Here is a 26482-nt window from a genome sequence, read left to right on the forward strand (position 1 = left end):
ATGGCGCATTCTAATTAGATTTATTAGCTACCCATAGATGGCGTTCTCTCTACGAGTACAATCTATATTTTAGTTGTATGACTATTGCTGTTTGTTTTCCTTAATTCTTATATAGGAAATATTAATGAAAAAAAAATTAACATAAACATAATATTTACAAAATCACCTATTTCACTATATAATACTAATGTACCCAAATATTTAAAATAGCCAAATTTTATAAATATATAGAAATAAGGAAAACAAATTGCAATAATCCTTCAAATATTCAAGGATTTTTAATCAAAGAAAGAAAAGATGATACTTATTATTCAACGATTTATTTTTTCTTTTGTGATTATGAAAATATCTATGCACTTCAGCAGCCTGATAACATTAGTGCACCAACTATGAATATTGACGTTTATGATTATAAATAACCACTGATAAGGTCTAAACACTGGTCACCTTTAAGAATTCGTAAAATTGCTGGCGACATTTTCGCCACGCCGTTTCGCGACACACCGGGCCGCCTTCTGAGCATAATTCCGATGGTGGTCGAGCATGTTCCATGGTTAATTATTCACTATGCACACCAAATCCACAAGTAATACCCATTATAAACACTTATTTGTACCGATTACATCTTATTTTAATATTTTTCATTCACCACTGTCACCATGTTTTAAATTAAACTCTGATCCCGATTGTGTGCTGACTTTTTATTGACATAACATAAACATCACTATAGCAACAACAGAAAAAATTCAAAGACAGCTAAACTGTCATATTTGAAACTATATTTTTTTAAACTTTCATAGTCTGAACAGGAGTGATTTTAATCAAATAATGTGCTTCATGCGTGCCATCTATATTGTGCCTGAGAAAACTTCGCTTAAGTTTTTGTACCGTGAGCGCTGGAGGGCAGCACTTCATACAAAATATTTTACGTAAGCGAACTGTGCGGAAGTTTCACCCCCATGGCCACGAGCACACTGAAGCCGTCCGTACCGCGAGTCGTTGCAACGCAACATTATATAACAATCCGCAGAAAAAACGAAGTTTCTGACAAACGGGGCATAATTTAGTTCGAAGAGGCGATTGCCGTTAGGGTCAAAGTGTTACAATGGCAATTGGCAAACCTGCGGGTTGCACAAAAAAGCGCGATATTACACGACCCTCATCACTAGGTAGACCGGTGACCTTAAGCATTAAGAGGACATCAACTAAAGAAAACAGGAGGCTCAAGACCTAACTATAACCTATAATTAACAAGACTAGAGACTATGTCAAGAAACGGACATCCATCGACTATGATTATGACGATTATTAAAAAAAGATATCTACATATAGGTACTATGAGGATATACCTACCTAGGATACCTACAACCTTATTTTTGCCGCCAAGCTGTAAATTGCCCCTTGAAGGCTTGAAACCACGGGAACATTCTAGCTAAATAGCCACTACATTTTTTGATTTTATTGTGCAAATTAATTATGACCTTAAAAATTCTATACAAGAGAAATAACCTACTTTTTAGCTGGCGTAATTGTATAGTCTGTGACCTGCGTAACGTAATCATCACTTCAGGTTATATCTTCTGAATGGTTGATTACATTACCTTGTTGGCACATCTGTAAATGCCTCCTTGTAGCTTATTCCGGGAATAGGCATCTAATGAACTGAAATAAAAATAAACGGCCCGTCCCTGCGCTGCTACTGGGTAAAGCTGGATCAATTTAAAAGCTTTCACTTTGATCGCCGACTGAAGGAATTGATTTTTAATCGGTAAAAGAACTTTTGTTGTTCTCTGGAGTAAACTAAAAGCCAAACTCGATGTGGAATATTTATAAACAAACAAATTAAAAATGAAGGTAACTCTACGATAATTTCATAGGTACTTATGTTTTTTTTCTATAAATGTTATCTATAGTTATAATAAATCTGTAAAGGCCAATTCTGTACCTACATGAAATATATTTCCAAAATAACTATCAGGGGGTGATTAGTGATCGTTACTGATGCCAAAAATGCAATCAGTAAAATGTTTGTCTATCTATCTGTATGTTCGTAATAGAAACAAAAACTACTTGACGGATTTTAACGAAACTTTGTACAATTATTCTTCATACTCCTGGGCAGGTTATAGTATACTTCAGTACAGTTCACTTCAGTATAGATCGTGCCAAACTTCGAGTCCACTCTGATATTGCAGACGGCAAACTGCGCAGCTATTAAGCAAAAGATCCGGCAGTAGAAATATATATCCTCATTTGTTATTTATTATTGATTTCACCCGCGTGGTTCGCGTTCCCGAAGGAATACGGGGATAAAATATAAATGGGCTACTTAACACTGATATAATTTTTCAAATCGGAGCAGTAGTTCCTGAGATTAGCGCGTTCAAAAGCAGGCACCTATTACTTTTTAAATTTTTTTGGGTATATTATTTTGTTCGGTGTACGTTTTTTTTTTTAATTTCCCTCGTTGGTTAATTAAATAATTTCAATAAAAAAAATAATCATTTAATCAGGCCGCAATATTACTATAGCCAACCTATTTGAAATATTATGTCAATGTGAATATTTTCTACCATATATATTACCCTATATCATTTATATATATTTAAATGATATAGGGTATATATTTCTTATGCCAGATCTCGTACTATGTTTTCGTTTACTGCAGTCAGAGATCTTGTATTAGGCGCGAACGGACGGAATTTTGGCACGAGCTATATAGCTTGGCAACTTAGTTCGTAACTCTCCGTATTATTGCGCGTGGGGCGGGGGGGGAAAAACCCACAACTGATGCACGTCACATCCCCGCACGCACGATTTCACACCCGCGCAATCCTTCCCCCCGTCGCCCGCATATCATGGGAGTGTCATTAACGAACTTGCCAGATTGTAGCTGTTAGTGTATTACCCCGATACGAAACAAAAGAAAAATAAATAAATTGAATATTTATATTAAAAATGTTTTATTAAAGTCCATAGTCTGTAGTTCCGTCGTTCTTTATTTAAAATACTTAATATTAGGTATTTATTTCAAATTCTAAGTACACGACAAAATGAATGGAATGTTAATTGAACTCTTATTTTGTAGTAGATAATAAATATAATTGTATAGTATATAGGTACTTATTTATCAAAGTGGATTAGCCATAAACTTATAGAATAACGTCCTCTAATAAATGTAGGTACACGCACAATTATATTATCTTAAAATTAAGACTGAAATAAGTATCACTCTTACAAATTAAAAACAGAAATAAGTGTCACTTAATCGTGCATTCGTGCCTAATTTTGATATCTTTTGTTTTCCAGTAAAACCTTCTAACTTTGCTCTACAAAAAGTGATTTATTTAGATGTATTATTCTTCAAAAATGTTTTTTTTTGTGAACAGATACAGTTCTGAAAAATCTACATAATAGATCTATGTTTTCCGGCTAGAACACGTAGCAATTAGATCGGCATTTCCTAATCGATAACTAGTCTGTCTAGCTCTAAATAAACGGCCTCCTCAGAAACTAGTCATAGCATACAAGAGAGAAATGTTTTGAATTGTATGATAAAACTGTATAGAGGCTTATAATCTACTAGTACAGTCAGCTGTAATTACATCTGTGCAACTCCTAACCTGGGCTTATTATACCTGTGAAATATTACAGAAATAAGTGTCACTTTATGCACTACACTTAAGATAAATTCAGTGTAACAATTACTATACGAACAAAAAATATTTCATAAATCACCAAGGATTCAGGACGTCATTCCACTGTTAAAACCCTAAACACAGTACATGTGATGTAATTTTAATTTCAAATTATTTCAAAAAATAAATAAATAAACAATAGAAATATTTTATGACAATTTAAAATGAAAAAAAAGTTGAGTGCATCTGTTTTTTTATTAAATATAATAATTCAAATTCAGTCATTGACATAGTATTACAAGAAATATAATTTGAATCCAATGAATAACAAATAAATTGGTTTATTTGTCAGAGAAACAGTCACTTAATCACCTAAATGGAAAGTTTTTTTTAATAATAATAATCAAACCAAAACCGTTTTTTTTAAATAATAAAAAAGCAAAGGACAGAACAACTGAAATATTTTAGTGTAACAGAGAAATTAAAGTAATTTCAGATTATTGGCTTAAATGGTAGTATCAAAAGCAGATAGTTTGTAGCTTTACTAACATGGACACAACAAACAAATAACACTCATTCAATATGTAGTAATATGAGTGTTCTTTGTTTTTACTGGAAACAGAAAGAAATAGACACACTCAACCATATTTCGTTTCAATTTACCTGAATCTAGCGCATACTATAAAATAATCTTGATTATATTAAAACACAATTAAATCAAATATTGTAAGTTTCTAGCTTATTCTAACCGGCAAAAACACATTCTCTTACAAATTACAAGTAAAATTAACTAACACAAATCTTTTAAACTTACATAATAATCTCCTACGTGATTTAAAATTATTGCTTTTTTGCAAAAACATAGAAGTCAAGGGCAGAGATCTATACACCCAAAATATATAGTTAATATTCTCCGCCCAAGCTTGTGTGTTCTACGATTTTCACATTTTAATTATTTTCATAACAGCAAAAGTGAGATATTTATATCATTTAAATTTAATTTTTATAGGGTAACTAGGTAGATCTTAGGAGAAAAAAACATATCGTGAAGAAGATGTCTGAAAGTTAAAAATATCTCATTGTCTCGTCGTGCTATAAAATCTAAATTGTACACAATATTTATTGCCATTTCGAATTAATTTTCTACATACAACATTTAAATATGTTATTATTCATTATTGTAACTTATTTTGACAAAAATATGCTATAAGTGTAATAGTTTAATTGTGTATTTATAAACAAACTGCATAACTTTAGTCCTCGTCCTCGTAATACAGGGGTGCGGGGTATGTCGCCAGAGGAAGAAGAGGTAAGTATGGACATAATATGCCTATCAATAAATATTGAATCGCGTGGCGTGTGCATCTGGTGATTTTAGCTTTATAGTGCCGTACCTACTGTTCACTTGCATGTCACGAGATATATAGTGAAGACAAAGATACATTTTCGTATTGTCGACCAATACCGAAGGGTCGAGACAGCTTTTGAAACGTTTGAAACGTTGCGTTGGAATTTAAAGAAAGTGATATTCCAATTCTGCTGCTCTGGTGGTCGAAATTATGTCTTTTTTTCTTCTAGTCATTTGCCTTTCTCGTAAGATACGTAGTGGTGCATATCTTAGGGCTACAGATCAAATACGCACTTGTATTTGATGCAACTCAAGACAACATATTGAATTTATTTTGTCTTTTTTATGGAAATTTGGCGGTCATGTGGCTTTCAATCCAAAATTTGCGGTATTTACGAGCGTCGAATCGCCTGTATAGCCAAACTTCCTACAACTTCTCTGCTCATAGTTTGTAGACTGACACATGAAAACAATAGAACAAAAATATGTCTTATTATAAATATGATACAATATTCACATTCGCCTCCACGTGTTAGGAATGGGTACGACAATGGTCCGCGTCTGTAGTACGAGATCCTTTACCGATTTACCTAAGACCCCAACGTACAAGGTCTTAAAGAACCATTGAGGCTTCAATGTATTGCATACTCAGAGTTACATAAGGACCTGCCTCGCTAGACGTTTCTTTTCTGTCAAAGTATATGATCAACAATCTAATGCGATCTAAAAACTGTCTCTATAGAATCGATGTTTCATAATTATAATTGTGTTCGTCGGTTAAAGAGCTCCTAAAAATATGTTTTTGTATAAAACACTGTTAATTTTGTTCATGAATTTGGGTGCTATACTAGTCCTAATATAATTAGTCCGAGATGGCATCGGATCGCGTTAGGATTAAAGATAGCATGGACACGGTAACAGTTGCCTTAAGACATTCATAATACGTACTATTATCGTGAATCGCTGCAAACCTTCAAGAGTGAAACGAACTGTCACCGTACCCATGCTATCTGAGAAACACTTTAATAGTATGTTAAAAGAATGAGCCTGCACTCCTCTATCTTCAACCACACACCTGTATTATGCGAGTGAGGACTTCCGTTATGTGATTTGTTAGTAATATTTATTATGTGTATCTACCTACCACTCTTATTAATTGAATTTTTCCATATTATCGATTCTATATTAAATGTACTGTAATCTAGAGGTTAGAGGTTATTACTAATGTCAGGTTTAACTCACGGGTTCACTACTTGATATCACACCACAGTCTATGAAAAGTGTGCATAGGTTTTGTAACTAGAGTAAGCAACCGATAAAATATGATACTAGATGGACCTGACTCGTAAAAAATTGGGGCTGTGTGCAAGCAGTGTTTAACGCACATAAGCAGTGTCAGCAAACCCTATGTTTATCGTAATAAAGTACCATTATGTGATTTAGGCGTAAATTTTCAAGATAAGTCAGTTTCACATTATGTTTTTAAGTGCTGAAGATGGGTTAACTTTTACGAGCATATTTTTGGCGTGCTCTGCAGCCTAAATTTCAACTCAAAAATTTTGGAAAGACAGTGTTTTTGATTTTCTAAATGTTTATCATTTTATACCTACATACAAGGAAGTGCAAATTTTAAATTCTCAGCAATGAAATAAAGAATTTCAAATAACCATGTATTACATGACCACCCTAATGTGACATACCACTAGCATAGTATCACAACCATAGAAATCTTCTTCTAGGCTGGCAGATACTATCGAACGCAAGCCTCATTGAAGATATTTTGAATATTAAAGGGTTTATCTTGTATATGCCATTTCTATTACCTTGTTATCTAAATTTCTATGGTCACAATACATCGCTTTGCAATCAGCTGTGGATTTTGCATCAAAATGATGTGGTGTTTCAATGAGATATCATTAACATGAGAGTGTACTTGAACTAAGACCGGTGCTTGCGGTTGATTGTCTGCATCATGCGGCACCCCCACCAGTCGTCCAAGTTGAATGGCCTGAAGTTAGCAAGCTGACGTGGAGAGAGCACTTCTTGATAATATTTTGCATCTTCGCTGCCTCTTTCTAATTCGCGTGTTACCTGGAGTTATTAACATATTAAATCCTGTTAATATTGTATTAGTCAGGGATACCTAGAACATTTTGTACACCTGATTACTAACAAGCTAATTTTTCGTGAGTAGTTTCACTTTGATGAGACAATCAACTTTTTAAATAAAAAAGTTGATGGTTTCATCGAGATGAAGCTAAGTTATACATTAACAGCCACATTGACCTACAAATTGCGTGGTACATTATCTTGTTCCGACGCTCTGAAATTTCAATTTTCTGGTAACTCAGTTAGCTACCAGAATCAAGAATTTTCGTAAATAAAAAAGTTGATTGTCAGATTGTGATGAAGCTACTCACCACGAAAAATTAGCTTGTTAGTAATCAGGTGTACAAAATGTTCTAGGTATCCCTGACTATATCTTTCATAATTACTGAAATAAGTACAAGTCACTAAAAGAATTCCATACAAATTTATTGAGCTTAACAGAGCAATTAAAAGGAAAGCTTTGACACCTGAATACTTCCAAACATTACTTGTGGGTATGAGCACTTGCAGAACTCCACAGATAAAAGCTAGAAATCTATCAAGAAACTAATAAGAGATGTATGTCAGAATAAAGTCAGAATCAGAATCAGTGAATAAGAAAGAAATCCCAAGAATTTACATGCTAACATGTGCCAAATTCTAATCCTCAAGAAGTTAATAACTCTACTACTACAATGTTTTTGTATGTACTAATATAAGAAAGGGCTTATAATCTTATTAGCTTACGCTTGCAACTCCATTTGCATGAAATTGTTTTTTACAAATCCCAGATTTTTCCAGGATAAAAAGTAGCCTATGTTCTGTTCCTTGGTCTTATTATCTTTATACCAAATTGAAAATTAATTCAGTAGTTTAGTTGTGCAAAGGTAACAAAAGTCAAATAGACAGTCAGACAGACGGACAGCCTTTTTCACTTTTATAATATTACTATAGATTTACTTATCAGTATTTTTGGAAAATTTACATTATAATTCCAATTAAAATCTGTAATGCCATGCATGTATATTTAGCCACAATTGTTGAGGGATAATACAAGCCTGATTTAATATGTATTTGGTGTATTTACCTTATTCCAAGAGTCAAATATATAGTTCACTATATCATCGTGTTGACTGTTGTTGTTATTGTTGTGGATGTTGTTATTTGTTGGCTGCGCTGGTGGACTCAATCGTGAACCATTGTGACTGTTTCCATTGTGGCGTTTGTGTCCCCCCATGTGCGGGAGAGACCTTGGTCCACTGTTCACATAGTTTGATCTGAAATTAGCAGAGTTAGGAAAGTAAGAATAAGTAAATCTAATCATAGACAAAACTCAAGTGTGGCAGCTTAAATCCTTAAAAAATAAAAATGAGGGTATAAATCAGTAGTCATTTCACACCTAATAATAATAATAATTAACTTCTTAAATTAATTAAAATAAATAAGATTAATAAGCTTAGACATAATATGGTTAATATGTTTATATAACAAGTTATAACCATACATAATTTAACCTTCATTTCTAATTTCTTTGTTGGTAAACAGTACTCATCAAGTAAAGCTGTAGTATAGTATTATAGTTTGTGGTGCTGTGGTAATTTACACATCATTACACACTAAAATAGCACAATATTTGTGAGTGACACAGGCTATATTTTATACCTGTATTCTCAGGAATAGGAACCATTTGGTTAAAACTGCAGGGCGTAGCTAGTTTACTAATAAATCCTGTCTATATTCATGATATTCAATTTTTATTCTTTTAATAATTCGGACCCAGCCAAAAATTTTATGCCTTCTAAATATCTTACTGTAATACCAATTGGCCTACTGTACCCATTGTTTGCGTAACCAATAATAATTGTATTCACACTGATTTAAGAATGTTTATACTCTAAGATTGATTCAATGAAACTGTTACAGACTTTTTTAACAGTTTTTTTAGTTGTATAGGTCTTTTTTTAATTTCTATCTTAATTGTCAATCTAGTGGTTTACAGGACATTATAGTTATTCATGGTGTAATGGTGGTTTACTTACTGAACTTTGAAGCTTTCTACTTTCTTCTAATATTAAAAATGCAAGTTTGTATAGATGCATATTTGTTAATCTTTCATAAAAAAACTCAAAAATATTCAAATTTGGCTGAGATTTAGCATGGAGATAGATCATACCCTGGATTAACTCATACTACTTATTATCCTAGAAAAATCTATGATGTCAAAGATATTTGTAGAAGACTGAATTACTGAAGTACAAGGCCAACTAATTAACAGGGTGTGCTAACTAATTAGACATAAAATAAATCATTTTGCAAGGTTCTCTAGAACACTAATTTCAATTTTGTAATCAAATGATTACAAAATTTAATCTACAATGTACCTACAGTGTTTTCAAGTACAATGTAAACTCAACTGCTGTCTGTATTTCTGCGTCACTGATTATTGAGCTGTTTTGTGGGACTATGATAAACGGACGCATTATGATAACGTTAAAAATAAAACAAAACATTTGTTTATAACCAAATACATAGAAAACTTCTACAGTTTATTGAGTGATATGACTAAATTGTGAAAAAGCTTGGATGTACAAATAATCAATTAGGCAAAAGTAAATGTTTCTATTTACGTTCAAGTAGTTATCGTTTAGAGAATAGAGCATTAGGAAATCTGGGTCAACAAAAAAGGTACACCTTTAGTCTATATTTCAAAAGTTATCATGGATTCCTTATTTTGGTTTTAATGGAAAACGAATTAGCAAATAAACACGTAATCAATCTCGTGAAAGTGCCTACAACTACGAGACAAAGACTTACCTCATATTATTTCTATCCATTTTATTTTTATAGATACCTTACGACGATTATTACTTTTATTACTTATTATTACGAACACGTAGGCTTTATCATTTAACTTATAATTTCTATGATATAAAATACAATAAATAAATGCAATATTGCGGTTAAATTACTAAAAAGAAAGATAAATACACATGACGCCACTGAGTGTGGGGAAAAACATCAAATTGCAAATGCAATTATTTACAACTGTCAATGTCAATTGTCAGCTAATTGTCAAAATGTCAACTAGACATGACCTGTCAATATCATGATTAGGACTCAGATTGGGTACACCATTGTGTTTAGAGCACAAATGTCCATGTGGGAAAGAGGTGAGTAAATTTGGAATCCACGGGCTTTCATGCCAAAGGAGTGGCGGTAGGCTATTTCGGCATGGCTCTCTTAATGACATAATAAAAAGGGCTCTTGCCACCATAAATATTCCTGCGCTAATCGAGCCGTTAGGAATCAGTCGGGATGATGGCAAGAGACCTGATGGATTGACGCTGGTTCCCTGGGAAATGGGGCGGGCCCTAATGTGGGACGCTACATGCGTCGACACATTAGCACCGTGTCATATCAGGGAGACAGAATCAAGACCGGGAGCCGCAGCAGAAAAAGCTGAAACCGGTAAGTGGCTCAAGTATGCCTCTCTGACAGAGAGTTACATATTTGTACCTTTTGCCGTGGAGACCCTTGGGCCATGGAGTCGCAGTGCCAAAAAATTTTTCCGTACTATTTCACCGCGGCTTGTTGCCTCGACTGGTGACAGAAGGGCTGGCTCATTTTTTGCGCAAAGGATCAGCCTGGCTGTCCATTCCACGTGGGCATGATTTGTATAGTTATTAGGATAAGTTAGCTTAAGTTCCTTATTGTATTCTTTCTCATGATTTGATAATCGCGAATTTGATAATTTTAACCAATCAGTAGAACGCTTACTGAATAAACACCAATAAATAAATGCCACAGAACATATTACACCTCAAAATGGACCCAAGACAATAAAACAATGAAGGAACTGAATTTGATTTTTAATGAGTCTGTGTTTGGTTTACTCTGTACCCTATATTCAATGTACTCTATGTCTGTCTGTGTCCGTTTGTTTTGTTGATGGACGCTTGTCTGATTGTACAATTTTCTATTTCTACTTGTAATTAATGTAATAAAAAACAAAAAACGTTCGGAACTTGTTTAGTTACACTATAAATTTACAACAATGTCTGATAAAACCAGTTTCGATGTACTTCGAGTTAAATACAAGGTATTATTATACGTTCTAACCATTAAGGTTAGATTTTGAAATTCCATTCCTAATACTCTTATTGTTTAATTTCTTGATTTTATTCCTCAGGATGTTCTCTCAAAAGCTTTCTTGAACAATAACATGGATTTGCTGGACTCGTTTTCTAAGAATGCAAACGAAACTGACCGCAAAGCTGCGATGGACCAAGCGTTCAGAGATAAACTTCTGGAGCTCCTTGTCGAAGAACCTGAGACTTTGGAGAACTACGTCTGCTTTTGCATAGAGTCGTGTAGACGACAAATGGTCACCCCCACTATGCCAGTAGTGCTACTCGGCGATATTTTTGACTCGCTAACCCTAAATAAATGCGAGAAAATGTTCACATATGTCGAAAATGGTGTCAATATCTGGCGAGAAGAACTATTCTTTGTCGCTTGTAAGAATAATTTGCTCAGAATGTGCAACGATTTGTTGAGAAGGTTGTCAAGATCACAAAACACTGTATTCTGTGGGCGAATTTTGTTATTCCTCGCAAAGTTCTTTCCATTTTCTGAACGATCGGGGTTGAATATTGTTTCTGAATTCAATCTTGAAAATGTGACAGAATTCGGAGGTGACAGTTCAAGTACACTGAAAGATGCTTTGGATGAAGAAATGGTTATTGATGAAGACAAAACCAAACACACAATAGATTACAATTTGTACTGCAGATTTTGGAGCTTGCAAGACTTTTTCAGGAACCCAAATACATGTTACAATAAGATTCAGTGGAAAACATTTGTTGCGGTAAGACAATAACCAGATTTCTCATAACAAGCTTTTATTAACTTGTTCTGGTAATATTTCCATGGATTCACAGTGTGGATGCACCCACTAACTGTGCAGTAAATCCATGAAATGCTAAGATATTCATTTCAACCCCAAAGTCTGACCTAAAATATGTACAATGATCTCTTAAATTCTTTCTTTTAATGACTAGAATTTTATAAATTAACTAGCTGACGCCGCGCGGTTTCACCTGCGTGGTACCCGATCTAGTAGGAATATGGATAATATATAAGTAAGCTGAATATGAGTTGTTAATGATGAATGATGATTTCTTTTACAGCACTCTGGCAGTGTCCTATCAGCCTTCTCATCTTACAAGCTAGAAGCTGTTGAAATACAGAAGTCTAAGTTAAACAGACTAAAAACATACAACACAGATGTGGATATGCAGGAGAGCAAGGAACAACACTACTTCGCCAAGTTCCTTACAAACCAGAAGCTTCTTGAGCTACAGCTGTCAGACTCTAACTTCAGAAGATGTGTTCTCATACAGTTTTTGATACTGTTTCAATATTTGACATCCTCTGTGAAGTTTAAAATGTAAGTGCCTTCTAAAATTGTACTAGCCGTCATATCTCTCTTAAAACATAATGTCATAATGCTTTTTTTTTATTTGATTTAATAATAATCCAGAGAGCCGTGATAGCCCAGTGGATATGACCTCTGCCTCCGATTCCGGAGGGTGTGGGTTCGAATCCGGTCCGGGGCATGCACCTCCAACTTTTCAGTTGTGTGCATTTTAAGAAATTAAATATCACGTGTCTCAAACAGTGAAGGAAAACATCGTGAGGAAACCTGCATACCAGAGAATTATCTTCATTCTCTGCGTGTGTGAAGTCTGCCAATCCGCATTGGGCCAGCGTGGTAGACTATTGGCCTAACCCCTCTCATTCTGAGAGGAGACTCGAGCTCAGCAGTGAGCCGAATATGGGTTGATGACGACGAATAATAATATTAGTAATAGCAGTAGTAAGGCAGTATTTATTCTAGGTAGTAATTAGATGAATCTGAAAAAGAAAAAAAATTTGTTAAAAGAAATAAGAATAGATTATTATTTATTTCTAAAACCTAATAACAAGACCACAATGTTTTTGCATGGTTCTGGAAAGTAACATAACTATGTAAAAAGTAATAACCCCTATCAGTACAGTCATTCTGAATTGAAGAAATCTGACTACCTAAGATTTCTTATCTATGTGTGTGAAGTCTGCCAATCGGCATTGGGCCTATGTGGTAGACTATTGACCTAACCCCTCTCATTCTGAGAGGAGACTCGTACTCAACAGTGAGCCAGAAATTGGTTGCAGATGATGATGATATAAAATTAACTCCCTATATACTCTTATATGCAGGGTTTATACTCATATTTGCTTATTAATCGTACATTTGCATTGAAGGGAATCCCAAGAACTAAAATCAGACCAACAAGAGTGGGTGAAGGAGACGTCATCATTAGTGTACAAGCTGCTAGGAGAAACTCCGCCGGAAGGGAAAACTTTTGCTGAATGTGTCAAAAGCATACTCAAAAGAGAGGAACATTGGAACAGTTGGAAGAATGATGGATGCCCAGGTTTGTATGACTTTTTTTCACATATCTTTTTATATGCAACTAGCTGACGCCCGAGGTTTCAACCGCGTGTTTCCTGTTCCCATGAGAATACGGGGATAAAATATAGCCTATGACACAAACAAATAATGTGGCTTTCTAGTGGTAAAGGAATTCTCCAAATATGTTCAGTAGACCCCCTACAATAATATTAGTATAGACTATAGACCCCTGAGGTTTCACTAATGTGGTTCTCATTCCAATAGGAATATGGAGATAAAATATAGCACTTATTACTCGCTGCTAAGCTAAGCTTTTCATTAGTAAAATAATTATTAATAATTTCAGAAAGTATTCATATCAGACTAAACAAAAAAATAAATCTTACCTCCTTGTAATATTACTTTAGATTTGATGACCATAATATCTATATTAAAATTATTTTACATTCCCTGTAGAGTTCCAAAAACCCAAGCCACCAGTTCAAACTGAGAGCACTGAAGAAGTAAGAAAAACCAAGAAGAGAAGGCGGCCTGTTGGTGATATCATCAGGGAATATGAATCACAAGACAAATTCTTTATGGGAAAGTAAGGAAACTTTTCCAACAGTTACAGTTTTTAATATACATACATGTATCTTAATTGATGGACTAAGTATAGCCCACATGATGATAAGTAGAAATAAGCATAGCAGTATTACTTCCCTGGATGGGCTCTGTCACTAAGGTTTAGTACTACTAAAGCTAGCTTCAAACTTTACAATTTTATTTTAATTAGTACTATACAAGAAGATAGCCAAGTGGATATGACCTCTGCCTCCGATTCCGGAGGGTGTGCGTTCGAATCCGGTCCGGGGCATGCACCTGCAACTTTAAGCTTAAAAAGCGGATATGGTTCGTATCGTACGTAGCACCGTAACTTGTCCAGAGGCGACTCGTTTCCATTACATATCGTATAACTGTGTGTTGAAGGAAGGAACTTATTTTTTAATTTCAACACAAACTAACCAAACCTGAGTCAATTTAAAAAACATAAAATCTTAAACCGATCCAAGCTGAGAAACCACTACCAACTACGCCAAAGAGGTCATCGTATGAGTTTCATAAAAAGAATACTGAATGCCTCGAGTTCGCGCCGATAGATGACTTTTGAGCTCTAATGGGGCATCGCTCGTAGTTAACTTTTGTGCATTTGTTTATTTTGTTATTATATTTCCAGCAATGAGCTCACAAAGTTGTGGAATCTCTCCCCTGACAATCTAGCAGCGTGCCGGACTAATGAAAGGGACTTTATGCCTTCATTAGGTATGTTTAACTTTTTAATATGCTTTGTTATGCATGTAACAAACAAACTCACATTCGTTATTATAATATTAGTTAGAATGTTTGTATGCAGGTTATATTCCTATTCTATATTCCAGCTCTGCCGCCATTAGTTGACTAAGTGTCTTTTCTCTCTACAAGTTTTATATTTTCTCTCTATAAGGTTTAACATCAAATATATCTAATATCGGTCTACATATATATGTCAAAGACTTAAGTCCAAATATAGATATTATGTATGGTTGTAAAGGGCTCCTTAAAAGCAATGGGGTTGATGTTTATGATACATTCGCGTAATTAAGGTCAATGTAAAAGAGCCTTAAGTAGGGCGCACAACATGAATATGTGTTCAAATTGTGTAGAGTAAAAAAATTAAACTATTTCATTAATATGTGATCTCTTATAGAAAGCCCAAAGAATAAATGATTGTAATTTCTTAAATAATTAAAGTTTATGATTCGTTGATTTATATTGTTTTATTTGGCTGTCGTATTTTTTACGAATGTTTAGTAACAATGTCACTTGTAGGATAGTTTAGTGATTTAGGGTTAAAATACGCTGATAATAATGCCTTACTATAGGTACGACCCAGCGTCAGTTCTTGAAAATAGCAGTGCATTGCTCTACTGGGACCGAACGATTATCACTGACAGGTATATTGTAGCCAATAGACCTGATATAGTGCTAGTCGATCGGTCAGTGCGTCGTGCAATAATTGTTGATATTACTGTTCCACATGACGATAATCTGGTTAAAGCCGAAAAGGAAAAAGTATCAAAAGACCTTGCTCACGAGATTACCGCCATGTGGAATGTTGAGTCAACTATTATTGTTCCGATAGTTGTTTCAGTCAATGATCTTATAGCGAAAAGCTTCGACCAACACCTTAAGAAGCTTTCGCTTAACTGTTGGATCAAGAGTCGGATACAAAAGGCAGTGATTCTTGAGACGGCGCGTATTGTGAGGAGGTTCCTCGCTCTTTAGCCCTGACCACCGGTTGCTTGGGCACTCAAATGTCCCGCAGCGGAGGGTGAATTTTTTGTATAAATTTTTATTAATGTTTTGTATTATATACTTATATTGTTAAAAATTAAAAAAAAATGAAGTAATAAATAAATGAGAGTGTGATAACTGTTCTGTGTAGAGTCGTACATGCTGAGCGGGCAGGGTGCGGGCGCGGGCGACGGCTCCAGCGGCTGGGCGTGGCGAGCTCTGCGGTTGCTAGCGCGCCGCTCGCCGCATTTCTTCGTGCACACAAACAACCCCATCGGTCGTCTGCCCGACTACCTCGACGACATGGTGAGCGTGGATTATAATTCTCGGCAAATATCGGCAATTAATCCATTTAAATGCGCAGAAGTCGATTTGTCGGTCTCTTTGGTGGGGCGAAGTGCACCTGCTATTGGTAAATCGGTCAGCCTTGTCCATTGTCATAAAGTGTGCCTGCGCGAACTTTCCTCCAGTACGCCACTTTTTGTTCAAGATGTTTGCCGAGCGCTGTAACCCTATTCTTTTTTTTTAATTTAATAGGAAACAAAACAGCATTAACATTTGAACAATAAAAGAATTTACACATCTGGAAACCACCGCAGCCAACCAAGTTTCCAAAATATTTATACATACACAATTTCGGAAGCTACTAGCAAAGACTTAAATAAGACACAGAGCCAAATAAGGCAATCCTACTGTAAGGACCCTCGTCCTTACTATAAGAGAAGCTACTAGAACTGGCTCATCTCTACACGGTAAGGCAAGCAGACCGCGCACGACCACTCAGGTCGAACGCCGGTGACAGACTGACTCATTGCCCCCACTACCAATGTACATGAGATAGTGGATGTAGTATTGTAGGTATCTATTTAGTATACACAAACACTACACCTACTAATATTATAAACGAGAAAGTTTATATGGATGTATGTTTGTTTGGATGTTTGTTACTCTTTAATGCTACTACTGAAGCGATTTGGAATGAAAATAGATTTTACTCTGGATTAACACTTTTTATCCCGAAAAATTCCATGGTTTCCCGAGATTTGCGAAAACTGATGATTTTGATGATATGAATGTTTGTTATTCTTTCACGCCTCGACTACTGAACCGAAATCACCTGAAATTTGAAGTAGAGATAGATTATAGTCTGGATTAACACATAGGCAACTTTTTGTCCCCGAAAAATCCATCGTTCCCAAGGGATTTATGAAAAACTAATTTCCACGCTGACGAAGTATAACAAATAAAAGAATAGTGAATTTTTAAGTTAAGTACGCTTGACTTGGGGAGTGAGCTCACGAAAAGTGTAATAAAGACCGCCTTTTCACATACGTACTATGTTTTCTTCTATTTTCTTTGTTGCAATAAAGTATATATAAATAAAAATAACTTTGTAATATCAGTATAGATTAGAATAAAATTCAATATATCATTTTTATATCATTAATTTGAAACAGGTCAAGCGAATATCCCGAGAAGTAGCCGCCAACGCTGCGTCGAATAATTCAAACTGCGACAAGGATGTCAAACAGGTACTTACTCAATTTTCAACCTTGTTGCATAAACAATAGAGTTCAAGTCTATTATAAAGACAAGTTAGTACTTGACTGCTATCTCTCATCATCGCGCTTTATGTTAAGTGACAATGCAGTCTTAAGGTAGCAGTTTGTTTATCAATATTTTTTTAAATACTAAATTCAAAAACACGTTTGCCGATATTTTAAATTGCAATGAATGATAATTGTTTTAAGTTTTGAACATTGTTAAATTAAAAATATCTATTTGATAAATATTTTAAATACATCCCATGAGAAATTTTTCGAATACAATTCAATTAAACAAAAATACATGTTTAAACATGGGAAATCTGAAATTAATAAACTACAATTTTTGGGTAGTCTCGTAAAAATAATTGATCTGTATTAAAGATACCTGTGTTTAATACAGATCAAGTGTTTAATATTGTTTTGTGATTTATCAGGAAATGGTCGATGAAGAAATGGGCGAGGAACAAATAGAAACGGACATCATTAAAGAGGAGGACACTGCAGATATAGAAACTGTAAGTACTGTTGATAAAATGCTTTATCAATTTGATAAAATAATAGCGACATAACTTATGACCTTGAACACACACACATACATACACAATACACATATTAATACGTTTAACACTCATAATCATTTACCAAAACTTCCAAGGGGGGGACGGGGGAATAATATTTTTGTCAAACAGAGCGTAATTAATAATTAGTTTGACGTTAAGTACAATCAAGTATCATTGTGACGTCACAAAATGGACAGCGTTTTAAAAGTTTGGAAAATTTTAAAAATCACATGTTTTTTAAATTTAGTTTTATAAAAAATCCTTAACTTTTATTAATTGATAGCGATATATTTCGGACCTTTATTCCATGGACTACATGAAAAAAATATTGTGTAAGATATAGTAGTCTGAGACGGATAAGTCGTCAGGTGGCGCGACTTGTTTCCGTAAAGAGTGGGGAGTTAGAGAGGGGTACCGATCGGTTGGCGGGGACGAATTTCAATATAAGGCGCTCGTCGTACGGTTGGCTTCAGTATACTCGTGGCGTTCGAGCCGTCCACATTTCTTGTTGTGTACTTTTTTATGGGTTACTTGGGATGGGCGGGAGAGTGACTTGAGTGGAAAAGGGGATTGTTGGTTAACTGTCAAGGGCGCCCCTAACCCTACACACATAGTTCACAAGTGCGTGACTCCAGTCAAGGCCATTCTCTTCCATTCTAGGGTTTGTTTTGGTTACAGTTTGATTTTTAATTAAGTTGTTCTGACAAATATTGTGAAGCATAACCAATTTTTTTGATATTGGTTTTCTCATTTTTGTAATCCACTTCGGAGTCTGCTAAAAATTTTTTAGCAGACTCCGAAGTGGTATAAATTTGATATGAGTCAACTACCCTATTAATAAAACATTCTCCACCAGGCAGATTCAGCGATGACAGGTGAAGACGAGGAGAAGACAACGCGCTCTAGACTGACAATGATCACACCAGCACAGCTCGAGGCCGTAGCCGCAAAGCTACCCGACTGGAAGAAGCTAGCCGCTAAGCTACTCTTCAAGCCCGACGAGATTGAATTCTTTGAAACTGAAAATGCCACAGATGCTAGCAGAGCGAAGAACATGCTTCAGATTTGGTTCGACGATGAGGACGCTTCAGTGGAAAGTCTGAAGTATGTATTGGAGGGGTTGAGTATGACGGAGGCGTGCGATGCGCTGAAGAACACCTTGTGACGACCGCTCAAACGGTGTTGCAGAATGAAACGCAAGCTTTCGCAATCGATTGTCAAGAAACTGTCTTAGGTTAATTTTGTGTAAAATTTTGAAAATAATATTGTACAATTGTAAGAAATTATTGATTTGCTAAAGAAAAATAAAGCAGAGGGTCCATTTCAGGTCCACTCTTGCACTCCGTATCATTAAAATTTATAAAATACATGGATTTTATTAAAATCTAAATAAGTGAATAAATCTAACTAAATAAAATTAAAACCCCAGATTTTAAGGTATATCAAGATGGCGCCCCTAAAGCGACTATGACATGACAATTGACAGCAAACGTCAAACCGCCTACTGCGTTGAAAACTTCATCAATCTGCCATTATTACCCTTAGTGTTCCATTTTTTGGGAGAGAGGATATTGTTTCGAAAAAAATAAAGTAAGTTTATAAATACATAGAGATCTTGGCAAGCTATTTTAGGGTTTGTTTATACTACATGTTGGGAAAAACTGCAATTCATATGTCCAAATATGAAAAAGCGTCTAAGATATGTCCAATTGACACAGTTCTTGGGGCCGAAAAATGGCACTGACTTTAGCAGAGCGAAGAACATGCTTCAGATTTGGTTCGACGATGAAGACGCTTCAGTGGAAAGTCTGAAGTATGTATTGGAGGGGTTGAGTATGACGGAGGCGTGCGATGCGCTGAAGAACACCATGTGACGGCCGCTAAAACGGTGTTGCAGAATGAACGGAAGCTGTCGCAATCGATTGTTAAGAAACTGTCATAATTAAGTTACTTTTATGTAAGATTTATAGGTACTTATCGATAAATAAATTTATACTGAAATTACTAAACGATTTTTATTTCGTTTTCACTTCATATACTTAGCGCACCGTTGTAATGTACGCTTATACTACGAGTTGATATTGGATTTTAGACAAAAAACTAATTCAGACGGAGAAACTACACTCAGTTCTTGAAGATGGAGAAATTGCCACTGTTTTCAGCAGAGCGAAGTACGTTCAGATTTGGGTCGACAATGAAGAAGCTTCAATAAAAAGCCAGATATGTGTAGATATTCGATTGTCAAGAAAAATTACTAACTTAATAGCACTACTACTAAAAATTAGGTAAAAAAAAAATAAACTAATTTACACGGACAAAGATGAACTACCCTCTAAGCTCAATGGGCAGTTCGCAATGCGTAATAGTATTTTTCATTGGTGGGCACTTTTGAAAATCAATAAAATGTATAGCTTTTCGTCGAACCTAATAACTTGGTTCAGAGATATCTTACAACTTTTGTGCCATATTAACTATTGATCCAAATGGCTAGGCTAACGTTTCATTTTATTTGTTTTTGTGGTCCGACACTTTGAAAAGGGTCAGAATGAATCTCCTTTGTTTTATTTACAGTACGGAAGAATCTGAAAGTATTATTTATCTAATTTTATATTTGTTACTACTTTATTTTTGTTACATTGTTTGTTTGTTCCGAATAGGTTCCGAAACTACTGGACCGGTTTTCAATATTCCTTTACAAATGAAAAGCTACGGAGTATAAAAGCTCCAGCGGTTATGGAGTAAAAGTAGCTGGACTGATTTGGATGTAATTTTATGTGTTATATTTGAGTGGGTGGATGGGTACCTGGATAATTTAAAAATACAATTAAACCCAAACTATAGATGGCATCTAGACGGCGATATCATGTTAAACTGCACTTGCCAAAGTTTGCAACATTTAAGAGGTACCCACAGAATAGAGAATGATATCGGTTATTCTTCAATCTGTGGTTGTACCTACCTATTACCTACGTAAGTATTTTAAAAATGTTCCAATAAAATCTGCCACTCATTATATATATTATGTTGGCACGCCTAGGTTATAGGTTCTCACAAATATGATTTTGTATATTGCTCTAAATGCAATATGAATATCTTATAATGACATACAATCTAAATGTAATAATTTGTAGCCCAGTGTTTCTGGTAATCATGCCAAGTGAAACACAACAGGCGCATCAATCATAAGAGGCAAATGGAAGCATCTCATCGGTTACGTTCACACTGATTTCCTAAGGAATCGTACGGCTTGGATTTATAAAATCATTAAACAATGTCGGCCGTTCCGAAATTATAACTTGCACGCATTTCCTCATCGCGGCTGAGTCACGGTGTGCCTAAAACAGAACTTATTGCGTACAAACTTTACATCCCTAATTTTTTTCAAGCAATAATAACTTCTAAATCTATGTTACGTAGAATTCACAGCGACCGCATTCTTAAAGTTGTAAGTCATCAAAACAACCAATTTCAATTGGCCCACCGAGTCTCTCCTGTTGACTACAGTTCGGGAGGAAACGTAAACCCCATTGGCGGTTTGGAGATCAAATTAAACTGGTCGTATTTCACCGCTGCGATGTTTACAGAATCGCGGAATAGTCGCTGCACCGAAATTAGTTCGAAACGAATACGTCAATGGGTAGACGGGGTTTAGTGCTGCCCGAGCGGTCGATCCTAAAATATTTATATTTTTATGATTCGATACGGGACTAGATATTTTTATATTAAAAATATACGGCAACGGACGTGACGTGCGTGCGCAGGAGCTTTGGTAGGAATTTGTGTATTGGACCATTATTGCTGTAAGTAGAAAAATCAACTTTTCTGTCTATTTCCACTTCAAAATTTACTTGTAAAAATCTATCCTATAAGTAATATCTATCATTCTGTTATAATATTAGTTTATAAGACAACTCGTAATAAAACATCTGGATGGAATTTTAATGTTCCCTTGGTCTATCATAAACCTATCTAACTACTGTATTTTCATGAATGTAGGAGTATCAGTCATTGATTCAATCAAAGTTATTGCTGGGATTACGATTTGGCGCATCTCTATTATTTATACAAATACTTCCAAATGTTCTAGAAACAACTTTGTATGCGATTGTGATACTGTCGTAAAATTAATTTTTAGTATACTTTAATATATTATAAATTGTAATAAATATGTGGCGTAAAATAAACCTACATTTTTCAAAAATTACCAGAAATGTTTGGTAAAAACAATATCTCAAAAATCAATTGTACCTTGATGATTCTTGCCGACCTCTCTGGCGCAGTTGGTAGTATAGTGGTTCCAAGGAGAGGTCCTGGGTTCGATAACCCAGGACATAAGTTTCGTTAAGAATAAGAAAAAAATCACTATTCGAAGCCGAACTGCGGGCTAATCTAACAGTTTACTATAACAGTTAGGTAATTATTGACAGGTATATATTTAACTTACGTTGTTATGTATTTAAATTTTTAACCGATTAAAAAAAGGACGGATGTTTTTAAAGGTAGGTAGGTAGTTACGCCTTGACCGGTTTAATTTTTATGTTTGATTTTGGTTTTGGAGACTAGAGTCTCATGGTCTAACAGAATGTTAGATCTAATATGAATGTTAGATATAATCTAACAGAATGTTAGATTCTAAAGATTGGAAATCGAGGATAGAATTAGTCTGTTTGTAAGGGCATTGTGAAGTACTTAACTAGAGTCCATTTCATGAAAGAAGTCCCGCGGCTGAAACCTGAACTAAAATTGACAGCGCCTTGCACAAATGACAATAAGAGATAAATAATTCGCACGAGAGTTTTTTTAACGGACGTCAAATACAACAAATGCATTCCCAAGTATATGTTCACACGACAGCGTTTTTAAAACACAACGCGTTTTATTCAATTTTGGGCATTGGAAATAGACCTTCATTTAACTTCAATCTATATGTTTGGACGCTTTTTTAACGTCCGTTAAAAAAACTCTCGTGCGAATGAGAGCTAAGACCTCCGTTATCAAATGACAATGATCGTCATTAATAACGGTGGAATTCATAGACGTTGTAGGAGCACCCCCAGGGGATCATTCAGCCGCTGAGTGTCGAATTTAACCTCTATTTGTTTGAGAATTTGACACTCAGCGGGTGAATGATCCCCTGAGGTTGCCCCTACAACATCTATGAATTCCACTGTAAGACATTACCACCGCGTCTGGGGGACTTCTTTCACGAAAAGGACTTTACATGTTTTTTTTTGTAATAAGCTAAATGATATTGGTTTATTCAGGTATGGTATGGATTCCTTGTCATATAGTCATATAAATACCTACTCAGACATAAGCTAGAATTGTTTATGATAAAATAGACGACGTAATCGCTGACTAGGTACCTACTTTACCAGTTTTTTCAGTGTTTTATTCATAGAATCACAAGGGCGAATACTTGCGAATAAAGTTCCTATGTAATATGTTTTTGTACCGCATTTTAGTACTCTTACATATGTCAAACTGGTTAGTTTTTCATGGGTTTTCAGTGCATTTTACTACCTAGATACATATGCCAAACTATAATCTTTTTACGACAAAGTTGCTGTCTCTATAAATTGTTACATCACTCGAAAGTTTTGATTTATTTACCTACCTATTAAAAATCCTGTAATAACTCCAATTCCTTGTCATTATTCATCTCCATCCATAAAGGCAGCCTGAAAAAATAAAATTAAGAGAATTAAATGATAAAATCGTATGCTAAATAAAATTTGGATAAGGCCATTAACTGATTTTTTTTAATACTTGAATATTTCATTACGTTAATTAGATAATACCACCTAGTAATAGCCGTGATAGCCCAGTGGATATGACCTCTGCCTCCGATTAAGGAGGGTGTGGGTTTGAATCCGGTCCGGGACATGCACATCCAACTTTTCAGTTGTGTGCATTTTAAGAAATTAAATAAGTATCACGTGTCTCAATCGGTGAAGGAAAACATCGTGAGGAAACCTGCATACCAGAGAATTATCTTAATTCTCTGTGTGTGTGAAGTCTGCCAATCCGCATTGGGCCAACGTGGTGGACTATTGGCCTTACCCCTGTCAGACTCGAGCTCAGCAGTGAGCCGAATATGGGTTGATGACGTGAGCATACGGAACTTATAATCCCACCGTCCTAATCACACGGCTCCAATGCTGGTTGGCAGGTTTATGATGATGAAGATGGTTTCTTTAACGATCTCTACTAGAAGTTACCAACTGGGACAGACGGACGTTCCTTCGAGAACGTCATATTGCAATAACTTTCCAATACCGGGTTGATACTGAAAAATTCTTGGAATGGAGAATAGCTCAACATATCATTTAACTCCTTTAATGGATAGCCGCGTATACGAGTAGGTTAACCATTAAGGCAAAGAGGCAGTTGGAATAGCATGGTGGGAGTTAACTCTCAATCCTTCTCTCTCTTAAAAGAGTGGAAGTCTTTGGACAACAGTGAAAAAATGAGTGAAGCCGATAATTGCAAACATTTTGGGCAGACATCAGTACCTAATGAATACCTCCCCACTCTTAGCATTACTTGAAAGACTAAATCCGTATCAACTAATTAGGCCTTAGTCTACCAAGATTTAGGTAAGTTTTTAAACTTTGTAGTCCATAAGATCTATAACCTACTTTAAAGGGTTTCGGTTACTTAAAGCCTTTCGGAATTTCTACGTTCAACCATAAAATTGAAATATATACTGCACGATTTTAGTGTAGAGTCATCAAACAGTGGGTGAGTAACTGAGTAAATGCGTTAAACGTTGATATTTACGGTTAGTTTAGTTGGTTAGTTTGTTATGTTATAGTGGCTGCACGACTTCAAAGATATACTGATAATGTGATGTGCTAGAGTGGTTAAAATTACATACTAACTAGAGAATAGAATATTATTTATTTAGGCCACCAACAGATTATTACTTAGACCGAATTAAACCATTTATAAACTAGGTAAATGTAGGTACAAAAATTTGTCTGATGCTAAATACGCTAGGGCTGTACCCATGTGGCAGGTCGTTTCTCTTTCTGCAAACGCTAACGAAAGAAGTAGAAAGAAAAAAGAAAAAACATTTATTTATAAAATTGTGCTATACACCACAATGCCTAAGTAAGAGTTATATTTGTTACACTATTGAAGTGTAACAAATATAACTCTTGATCATACCTAAATTTTGAGCAGTTATGATCATCATTCATGATCATTAACATTAGTTAGGCTAATAGTCCACTACACTGGCCCAATGCAGATTGGCAAACTTCACACTGGTAGAGAATTAAGAAAATTCTCAGATATATGCAGGTTTCCTCACGATGTTTTCCATCACCCTTTGAGACACGTGTTAATTAATTTCTTAAAATGCGCATAACTAAAAAGTTGGAAGTGCATGCCCCGGACCGGATTCGAACCTATATCCTCCGAATCGAAAGCAGAGGTCGTATCCACTGGGTTATCACGGCTTTTAGAGTCTCCCTCCCATCCTCCCTCAGGTATCCTGGTTAGCATGATTTCAAAAGTGGATCTTTTTCTTCATATCTAGTTAGAATGGTGTTAGGTAGAAACTCTGAGTAACATAAACACAGTGATGATTGTATTTAGATTTTTATTTCAGGAATTGGGCTGATTTGGTTTACCTGTTCTACATTATGCCACCACCTAACAATTATACAGTGAGGATACACAGTGCATATAATAATTCCCTTGATGTTATCGAGAGATCATTTTCTGAATGTTTGTAGCATGTACAACAAAACAATAGATAATATACGAACTAAAAGGCCACTATTTCGTGTTGTGTGAAAAGAAATTACCAACAGCAGAATTTATCAGCGGTTCTAGAATCTGCTAACTGAGCCACTGTTAGAATCAATACCTACTACAGAAATCACTTAAGCGGGTTAATATAATTTGACACAGTTTATTTTAAAGCCATCTACCGTCATGTAAAACGTGTCCCAGGTGCTTTGGCGAATTTAAATATGGTGCGTTTGATGTGAGTAACATAAAAATGAATGTATGAAATGTGCCGCTAAGCGCAAATCTCGAGAACGGCTGAACCGTTTTGGCTAATTTTTTTGGAATATTATGTACGACGATGGTTTTTAAGGAATGTTTTTTTTTATTTTAGGATAGAGGTAGAGCAATAGGGGTAGGGTAGGGTAGGGTAGGAGGGGTAGGGTGGAAGTAGGGAAGGTTTGGGGTAGGAAAGCACATATTATGTCAAAGCGAAGCTTGACCGAGTCTGCTAGTTTCATATACCTATAAAGAAACCCGATCGATAAATTTGCTAATCCGTGGCTATGCTCTGTTTTCACCTCGGCTCACGCATAATATCAGGGTTATGGATACATAATTTATCGCGTCTGGTCTGCGTTGGAGAGCAATTCTGTATTTCATCGCCGCGTTTGAACGTATCTGACCGTATTTCTCTTTTCACTTTATGTAGCACCTGGGAATTGAAAAGATAAGTATAGCGTTAGTACTTACCTAGATACTGTGTTGCAAAATTTCTTATTTATATAGTT

General features: G+C 35.3%; 2 protein-coding genes across 2 annotated transcripts; one reads left to right on the forward strand and one right to left on the reverse strand.

Annotated features, from left to right (window-relative positions):
- Nucleotides 1–3316: 3316 nt before the first annotated feature.
- On the reverse strand, nucleotides 3317–10103 carry LOC112051696 (putative uncharacterized protein DDB_G0287599). The gene is made up of 3 exons (XM_024090474.2): nucleotides 9889–10103; nucleotides 8162–8351; nucleotides 3317–7077 (listed from the first exon to the last, which is right to left on the reverse strand). The coding sequence occupies exons 1-3, from the start codon at nucleotides 9906–9908 to the stop codon at nucleotides 6925–6927; spliced, it is 363 nt and encodes a 120-aa protein (XP_023946242.1). The 5' UTR covers nucleotides 9909–10103; the 3' UTR covers nucleotides 3317–6924.
- A 904-nt stretch (nucleotides 10104–11007) lies between these two features.
- Nucleotides 11008–19960, forward strand: LOC112051706 (THO complex subunit 1). Its single transcript, XM_024090485.2, has 10 exons — nucleotides 11008–11173; nucleotides 11264–11941; nucleotides 12264–12523; nucleotides 13381–13553; nucleotides 13988–14117; nucleotides 14748–14833; nucleotides 15996–16150; nucleotides 17302–17376; nucleotides 17826–17906; nucleotides 18808–19960. Exons 1-10 carry the CDS (start codon nucleotides 11129–11131, stop codon nucleotides 19114–19116), a joined length of 1992 nt encoding a protein of 663 aa, XP_023946253.1. The 5' UTR covers nucleotides 11008–11128; the 3' UTR covers nucleotides 19117–19960.
- Nucleotides 19961–26482: the final 6522 nt, after the last annotated feature.

Source organism: Bicyclus anynana, chromosome 15, assembly GCF_947172395.1.
Source record: "Bicyclus anynana chromosome 15, ilBicAnyn1.1, whole genome shotgun sequence".
NCBI classification, from domain to species: Eukaryota; Metazoa; Arthropoda; class Insecta; order Lepidoptera; family Nymphalidae; genus Bicyclus; species Bicyclus anynana.

Bases quoted from the DNA above. Each gene is read 5' to 3' on its own strand.
- LOC112051696 (XM_024090474.2), bottom strand. From the start codon at position 9,908: ATGGATAGAAATAATATGAG. The intron at 8,352-9,888 runs GTAAGTCTTTGT...TGCTAATTTCAG, and splicing joins ATGGATAGAAATAATATGAG to ATCAAACTATGTGAACAGTG. The intron at 7,078-8,161 runs GTAAATACACCA...TAATAACTCCAG, and splicing joins TATTTGACTCTTGGAATAAG to GTAACACGCGAATTAGAAAG.
- LOC112051706 (XM_024090485.2), top strand. From the start codon at position 11,129: ATGTCTGATAAAACCAGTTTCGATGTACTTCGAGTTAAATACAAG. The intron at 14,834-15,995 runs GTATGTTTAACT...TGTTCTGTGTAG, and splicing joins GGACTTTATGCCTTCATTAG to AGTCGTACATGCTGAGCGGG. The intron at 16,151-17,301 runs GTGAGCGTGGAT...AATTTGAAACAG, and splicing joins CCGACTACCTCGACGACATG to GTCAAGCGAATATCCCGAGA.